This window comes from Leptonychotes weddellii, chromosome 9 (assembly GCF_054177405.1).
Source record: "Leptonychotes weddellii isolate Sample4059 chromosome 9, ASM5417740v2, whole genome shotgun sequence".
Lineage (NCBI taxonomy): Eukaryota > Metazoa > Chordata > Mammalia > Carnivora > Phocidae > Leptonychotes > Leptonychotes weddellii.
Window position 1 is genome coordinate 79,618,002 of NC_138377.1, and position 8,657 is coordinate 79,626,658.

The 8,657-nt window shown below is 37.0% G+C and overlaps 1 protein-coding gene across 3 annotated transcripts in view; it reads left to right on the top strand.

Moving 5' to 3' along the window:
- Positions 1-8,412, top strand: part of SLC12A1 (solute carrier family 12 member 1) — an 87,326-nt gene extending 78,914 nt beyond the window's left edge. For all 3 annotated transcript variants that reach the window (XM_081829694.1, XM_006736800.2, XM_006736801.2), the window contains exons 24-26: positions 5,240-5,375; positions 7,224-7,291; positions 8,277-8,412. In XM_081829694.1, the coding sequence (XP_081685820.1) occupies positions 5,240-5,375; positions 7,224-7,291; positions 8,277-8,412 (340 nt within the window). The remainder of the gene's footprint in view (positions 1-5,239; positions 5,376-7,223; positions 7,292-8,276) is intronic.
- The last annotated feature ends 245 nt before the right edge of the window (positions 8,413-8,657 follow it).

Below are 8,657 nucleotides of genomic sequence, written 5' to 3' on the forward strand. Positions count from 1 at the left end.
CCAGGCGCCCGATCATAGGGTAGTTCTATTTTAAATTTTTTGAGGAACCTCCATACTATTTTCCAGAGTAGCAGCACCAGTTTGCATTCCCACCAACAGTTCACAATGGTTCCTTTTTCTCCACATCCTCACCACACTTGCTGTTTCTTGTGTTTTTGACTTTAGCCATTCCAACAGGTGTGAGGTGGTATCTCATTGTAGTTTTGATTTGCATTTCCCTGATGATGAGTGATATTGAGCATCTTTTCATGTGTCTGTTGTCCATCTGTATGTCTTCTTTGGAGAAATGTCTGTTCATGTCTTCTGCCCATTTTTTAATTGGATAATTTATTTTTTGGGTGTTGAGTTGTGTAAGTTCTTTATATATTTTTCAGTACTAACCCTTTATCAGATATGTCATTTGCAAATATCTTTTTCCCTTCAGTATTGCCTTTTAGTTTTGTTGATTGTTTCCTTCACTGTGCACAAGCTTTTTATTTTGATGTAGTACCAATATTTTATTTTTGCTTTTATGTCCCCTGCCTTAAGAGACATATCTAGAAAAATGTTTCTATGGCCGATGTCAGAGAAATTACTGCCTGTGCTCTCTTCTAGGATTTTTATGGTTTCAGATCTCACATTACATCTTTAATCCATTTTGAGTTTATTTTTTGTGTATTGTGTAGGAAAGTGGTCCTGCTTTATTCTTTTGCATATAGCTGCCCAGTTTTCCCAACACCATTTGTTGAAGAGACTGTCTTTTTCTCACTGCATATTCTTGCCCCCTTTGTTGAAGATTAATTGACCATATAATCACGAGTTTGTTTCTGGGCTTTCTATCCTGTTCCATTGATCTGTGTCTATTTTTGTGCCAGGACCATACTGTTTTGATTACTACAGCTTTGTAGTATAACTTGAAATCTAGACTTGTGATATCTCTAGCTTTGTTTTTTCTTTTTCAAGATTGTTTGGGCTATTTGGGGTTTTTCATGGTTCTATACAAATTTTAGGATTATTTGTTCTAGTACTGTGAAAAATGCTATTGGTATTTTCGTAGGGATTGCATTAAATCTGTAGAATGCTCTAAGTAGTATAGACATTTTAACAATATTTGATCCAATTTATGAGCATGAAATATCTTTCCATTTGTTTGTGTCATCTTCAATTTCTTTCATTAATGTTTTATACTTTTCAGTATAGGTGTTTCACTTCCTTGATTAAGTTTATTCCTAGATATTTTATTATTTTGGGTGCAATTGTAAAAGGGATTGCTTTCTTAATTTCTCTTTCTGTTGCTTCCCAATTAGGATATAGAAATATATACTATATTATGTAGAAATATATATTATATAGTAATATATAGGATATATAGCATATTATATATATATAGTATATAGTAATATAGTAATATATAGTATATAGAAATATATACTATATTAGTATATAGTGTATAGAAATGCAATGAATTTCTGTACAATTGATTTTGTATCCTGTGACCTTACTGAATTCATTTATTGGTTCTAGTAGTTTTGGGTGGGATTTTTAGGGTTTTTGATATGTAATACCATGTCAGCTGCACGTAGTGAAAGTTTACCTCTTCCTTACCAATTTGAGTGTTTCTTTTTCTTGTTTGATTGCTATGGCTAGCACTTCCAGTACTATGTTGAATAAAAGTGGTGAGAGTGGACATTCTTGTGTTATTCCTGATCTTAGGGGGAAAGCTATTAGTTTTTCACAATTGATTATGATGAGTTGTGGGTTTTTCATATATGGCCTTTATTATGTTGAGGTATGTTCCCTCTAAACCTACTTTGTTGAGGCCTTTGTGATAATTTTTAAAAAGCAATTCCTCTGAGTTCAATTTGAGTAAGAAGATTCTTCCTCTGGGCTGATGCAGGCCCTGTCCTAGGGCCCAGTGCTTAGAGCGCCAATTCAATTTCAGCTCTTCTTGGTCAGGCAGCCCCTACCTACCATTAACAATTATCTCCTCATCACTGTTTTTTCTTGGTCCTCAGGTGACACACAATGTCAAAAATAGTTTGTCAATTATTTCCATGTTGGAGGCTAATGTTAAATGTACCTAAATTGCCTCTAATAAATCTTTCAACTACCCATAAAACATCAGTAAGTGTTGATGGAGATATTTTACCAAAGAAACATCATAATTATGGCTGGGCAAGGGTGAAAGGGAGTACAAAAGCAAAGATAATGAGAAAATGATTGAGCCTGGAGAAACTGAAAATCTCTTGTGATTAAATTTCATTTTCTATTGAATATACTGAATTAAAAGTCATAGGCCAAAAAGACAACAATCTTTATCCAGAAATTAAAGAGAAAGTAGAAGCAATTACCTGGATAATTTAAAGATACTAGAGTGGTGGGATGCCTGCGTGGTCCAGTCCATTAAGCAGCTGACTCTTGGTTTCAGCTCAGGTCATAATCTCAGGGTCATGAGATCCAGTCCTGTGTGGGGCTCCGTGCTCAGCAAAGAGTCTGCTTGTCCCTCTCCCTCCCCCCTTCCCCTCTCCCTGCATTCTCTTTCTCTCAAATAAATAAATAAATAAAATCTGTTAAAAAAAGATACTAGAGTGGTCACAAAACAACTAGTATATTAATTTGAGAAAGGAAATCTTATATGAACTTAGGGGAAAATTTTTTTACAATTAAAAAATTTTTAAATTTCATTATCATGAAGAATAAGGATGGGAAAGGCAAGGCAGGTGTAAGTTAATTTTTAAATTGAATTAGTTGTCATTTATATTCAAAGCACGGCCTATTTGGCCTAATCTAGAGCCTATTAGCCTCTTCTAGAATCAACTACTTGGCCTATTCTAGAGTCCACTTGGCCCATTCTAGAGTCAATTAAAAAACATTTATGTGAAAAATCAGATTTAATGAGAATCAGGATAGGAATCTTGAGCCACCATTACATCACCTAGCTAGGAGAATGGAAAATGGCCAGTTCAGGGATGAACCTTAGGATGAAGTCAAAGATGAACATAGACAAGGAACAGTAAGAGTTGAGAGAAAATAAATGGGCAAATACATCCCCATTATAACCTATTATGTCACTTAGCATGTTTCAGTGCAAGGAAAAGAAAACTTATAACGACTTAAATAATGAAATTATTGGCAAACATAACTGAAAAATCCAATTATGTTTTGGCTTTCAGGCAAAGCTTGATCTAGAAGGTTAATTTTATATATAATCAAAGACTAATTCTCTTCCATTACCTCTGCTCTACCTTGGTCCATTATGAAATCATCAATCAAAGTTGATTTAGCTCATAAAAACAAGATGACAACAACCAGAACTACATACTTGCTCATTTATGTTCAGTGGGAGAGAAAGTTTGTCTCTTCTCCAGTCATTGAACTCAGTTCACGGGCTCCATTCAAGTTGGACCAACCTAAGCAACTAAGTCACTTACTTGGTCAGTGGAATGCTAGGTGCCTCTTGGTCAAACTTGCCTGGGCTCTGTGGCTACCCTGGCCAACCACTCTGGCAGACAGAATAGAATTGTGCTGATTAGCTGATGCTGGGGATGGAGTCACTCCCACCCAAACTACAATGGATGCTGGGGAAACAACGAGCAACCTCCACTCCACTTCCATTTCTTAGGAAACTATTTTTGAACTGGTCTTTCTAATAAGCACCTGGGCTGAGATGCAGAAACTTTTATCCCGATCAAAATAAGTATATGGAGAGCTTAAACAGAGAGCCTCTCAATTGTTCACCTCAGTCCCATGGCTGTTCAGTAAAATGAGTGCCTTGGTTTTACAGGGTGCTGTACACTTTTCAGAGCACTGTCACCCAAATCACCATCCAACCATCACACCAATCTTCAGGCCAGCTCTGAGCAGCCACCATTACCTCCTTTTATAGGCAAGGTTATCCAGGTCCAGGAGGACAATGGAAGAGCCAGCATGAGAACCAAGGCTCTTCTCTCCTAGACTGGTACCTTTCCAGTGCACAGATTATGGCCAAAGGTCTCTGAAGGCATGGCACAGTTAGGAGGAAGAGCAAATAAAAGTATTATGTAGTGGAAAGAATAATAGGGCATATCAGTGGTTCCCCGTTGTTGTCCACCATTCTAAATAAATCAAAGTGTCAGAAATCTACAACATTAAGTATCTCTTCAATCCCTTAACAAAGGCACTGGTAGGTGCTCCTTTATAATCTCTGCCCTTTGATCTGCAGATCCTAAATCAGGGCAACCGATGAGATCATTGACCTCATGCCATCATATTTTAATTCCTTAACCTAACAGTGCATTGATTCTAGTTACTCTTCATCTCAAAGTTACTAAATTATAAGTAGGCCACATTATATAAAACCAAAAGACACTGTTTATATTTGGCATCATCTTCTAGTAACACACTGAAGACAACCACTCTTATAAACTGTAAGCTTTGTTCTGTACTACTGTTTAAAAAAAACTTTAAGGTTCTTATGAAAGACAAAATGAGATTTTTTAGCACTTTTTAAAATGTTCCACAGCTGTGAGATACTGCTGCTAGTTTTCTACTCAATGACTTCTTCTTAATTGCTCTAAAGTGGCTTCAGATTTGTAGACATTAAAATATTATTGATTTTTATTCTTTCCTCTAACATGCACCTGAAAAATAGTCATTTAAAAATCTCAGACAGCAACAGTAGTCATCAGAAGGACAAAGGCTGCATTATTTGCAGCAAACATCCAAATTCCTCTATAACCATTGAATTTGCTATTCTTCTAGCTGCCCACCGATGCCCCCTGCCAGCAGGGGGAGGGTCGCGTGGACTAAAGGAGAGGGCAGGCCTAGCCAACTCCCATCCCAAGCAACCTAGTTCATCTCCCACAGTAATTCATGAATGTCTCCTAGACAGTCTGTACAATAAGCAGATGGAAACTCATTTAAGCAGACGGAAACTTATTTATGGGCTAAAGTGTCTACATTACAATGGTGTCTTAGACTACACCATGTAGGAAATGTATTTGCAGAATAATTATTATCTGTGTGTTGGTGCGTTTATATTGAGGATCTAAAATACAGTAGGCTAACAAGGCTTCAACATGTTAAGGCCTTTCCTTGGGTAGGGAGGCAGTACCATATCCATGGCTTTACTCGCAGTAAGTCCCCTGCAAAGATAATTCTTAAAAGATTTGCATGACATTCAGCTCTGATTCTGTAGCCAGCAGAGCCAGTCATACCTGGAGTATCTGAAATAATGAGTTAGTTTCCCACTGTGAGCCCTCCTTTATAATTCCAATTTCAGCTGGAAAGTCTTTGAAGAGATGATTGAACCATATCGTCTCCATGAAAGCTGCAAAGATTTAACAACTGCTGAGAAATTAAAGAGAGAAACCCCGTGGAAAATTACAGATGCAGAACTGGAAGCAGTCAAGGAAAAGGTAAGGACTTGTCTTCCTTAATTTTTACTTTACTGTCTAGCTGAAAAAGAAAACAGTGGTTGATTCAAAGATCAAGAAGTAACATATCAGTTATAGAATTTCATTATTCAAGATATAGGGTTTCTGCATTTTTCAAGTGCTTTACAATCATATTACTGGATATGAGGATTTAGAAACTGGTTTTCATTTCTTAATGTAAAATCAATTCTTTTTTTAAAAGATAAAAAAACCCCAGATTATTGATATATATTGTGAAGTCTCCTTTCAAATTTAATTTTGTAGAACAGAAGACAGAATCCATGGGTCTAAAATAATTTAAGTCAAGTCAATATGTGTGCAAAGTAGATAAAGGTAATTGACTCAATTTAACACAGTAACAAAGAATTTTAACCTGATGAGGTTATGAAAACTAACAAAGCGATCTGAGAAAATATGTAATTGGAACAGTGATTATGAAAGTTGGATCAGGCACATGTTGTAGGGGGGATATAATAAATAAATAAACTACATTAAGAGCTGAACTTGAAACAATTTAAACAAGAGATACTAAAGCTTTTCGAATTTACTGGAGAAAGTACTGAGCTAAGATTTATAAACTGTGTATAATAAACTGCCCAGTTCTTTGCTTGCTTGTTTGTTTTTTGCGGGGGTTGGGAGGATTTTTCTTTTTATTTTTTCTTTTTATTTGTTTTTTAGTTTCACTTTTTTTTTTTAAGAGAGGGAAAGAGAGCCGGCGGAGAGGCAGAGGGAGGAGAGAATCTTTTTTTTATGTTATGTTAATCACTATACATTACATCATTAGTTTTTGATGTAGTGTTCCATGATTCATTGTTTGCCTATAACACCTGGTGCTCCGTGCAGAACGTGCCCTCTTTAATACCCATCACCAGGCTAACCCATCCTCCCACCCCCCTCCCCTCTAGAACCCTCAGTTTGTTTCTCAGAGTCCATAGTCAGAGAGAGAGAATCTTAAGCAGGCTCCATGCTCAGCACAGAGCCCTGAGATCATGACCTAAGCCTAAATCAAGAGTCACTTAACCAACGGAGCCACCCGGGCGCCCCTAATTTCACATTTTAATTTAAATTCCAGTTAGTTAACAAAAAGTATGATATCAGTTTCAGGTGTAGAATTTAGTGATTCACCACTTCCATACAACACTCAGTGCTCATCACAAGTGCCCTCCTTAGAGCCCATCACACACTTGGCCCATCCCCCACCCACCTCCCTCCAGCAGCTCTCAGTTTATTCTCTATAGTTAAGAGTCCGCGTTTTGGTTTGCCCCCTCTCTCTCTCTCTTTTTTTTAATAAACTGCTCACTTCTAACAAAGATTTTTTGCATAATTGAGCAAATCATACATCTAAGCCTTGGTTTCTGAACCAATGAAATACAGTAATAAGTATTATTGCTGCAAAATCGTAAATGTAGTTATTTTTCCAAGTGAGTCTTGGCTGACTTTTATTCAAAGAGCCTAAACAATGTAGACTAGGATATAACTTATGTTCTTAAGATATCAAATTGGTTATCAGGATTAGTTCTTCTACCTCAAACCTGTTTCCAGAACTGACCGTTCTCACCTTCCCTTTACTATTATCCATGTTTCCTGCTCACTTGTTTTTCCCTTAGAATTTAATAAGCCACTCTAGCACAACAACCACCTGGTCTTATTCTTTATATTTCTAGAATTTCTCGTGAGTTTTTAAAAATTAATTTCCAAACCTGAAGGAAATAATTGTAATTTTTTTTAAGTGAGGTTTTTCTACTTCTCCATAATTTGAGGTAAGGAGATAGATTCTCATTCGTAATTCTGGTAGAACTGCCCTCAACAAAATCTGAATGTTGTCCACAGAGTTACCGCCAAGTTCGACTGAATGAACTCTTACAGGAGCACTCGAGAGCTGCTAACCTCATTGTCCTGTAAGTATCCCTGCAGACTTTTAAGGATGTTACAGAGGAATCTTAGGTAAATGGGTTAATCTACTTAAAAAGTCATGACTATTCATGTGAGTTTAAAAAAATTGGAACATGTAGGATTTTAGACAGTGAAGGAAAATAAATGCCACCCTGGGACCCTGCCACTTGGACTTTCTGTCTGGCCTGCCCCACCCGTAGAACCTTGGCTCCCCCTTCAGACCATGTTCCAGGAACCTGACCCTGGAACCCCCTGCCTAACAAGCCTCAAATCAGCCACTGAGGCTCATGGGCTCCTTCGCTGCATAGTGCTCCTGAGGGAGAGAGTCCACAGCTTGTTCAGGAGGCTCCTCGCTATGTTGAAAGAGGCTAAGGTAGGAGAAAAAGGGAGGGGATTCTTCCATTTCTACTCTTGCCCTTCACCCCACAAATGTTAGAGGTGTACATGTTGGAAATAGGAATGTTTACTTAAGGATTGATAGCTAAACATGAAAAACAACTATTTCACATTTATACCTCATGACCTGATTCCTATATATGAAGAGTAATAAGTCTTCAAGGTCTACACTGGAGGATTACCTACCTGAGACCTAGAACAGTCTCCTGAATTGGGTAGGAGTTTTCATCTAGCTGTTTTCTGAGGTTTCTGCCAAATATAAGAGCTTTCAACTATAGGGAAAATCATTAACATCAAAAAAGGAGAAGATATATTGGTTGATCAGATTTTCTATTTAAAGAGGAGTGAAAATTTATAGTTCTTTTTTGTTGCTGCTCTACAATGCCTAAGCCTGTTTTTCTGGTTTACAGATAATTTGTCTTATCTGAGAAATACATCAGTTTAATATCTATATTCAAAATAATTTCAGTGCTTTCGTGTTTGGGGGAGGGTTACAAAAGTTTCAGGCCACTGGTTATTAAATAGCTCAGATGACTAGTGATGGTTCTGTCTGTAGTAATTGTCACTTCTAAAATTTTTCTTCCATACTGTCAGGAGCCTCCCAGTGGCAAGGAAAGGATCTATATCAGATTGGTTGTACATGGCTTGGTTGGAAATCCTCACGAAGAACCTCCCTCCTGTTTTACTAGTTAGAGGAAACCACAAAAATGTCCTGACGTTTTACTCTTAATACATGAAAGATTAGAACACACCTTAACTTAATGTATGAATAATTAAGAAACATGTCCTAGTGCTTTATGTTGTAAATCTGATCTATGGATATGCAAACCTCTGAGACAATCATACAGGATTCCATATAAACTATGTCATTATTTTTTTTATTAGTTTTGGGGGCTATTTTTTTTTTCTATCAGCTTAAGACAATGCCACCCCTAGAAAAACATCTTTCTCGTTGCTGTTGTTGTGATAGACAAG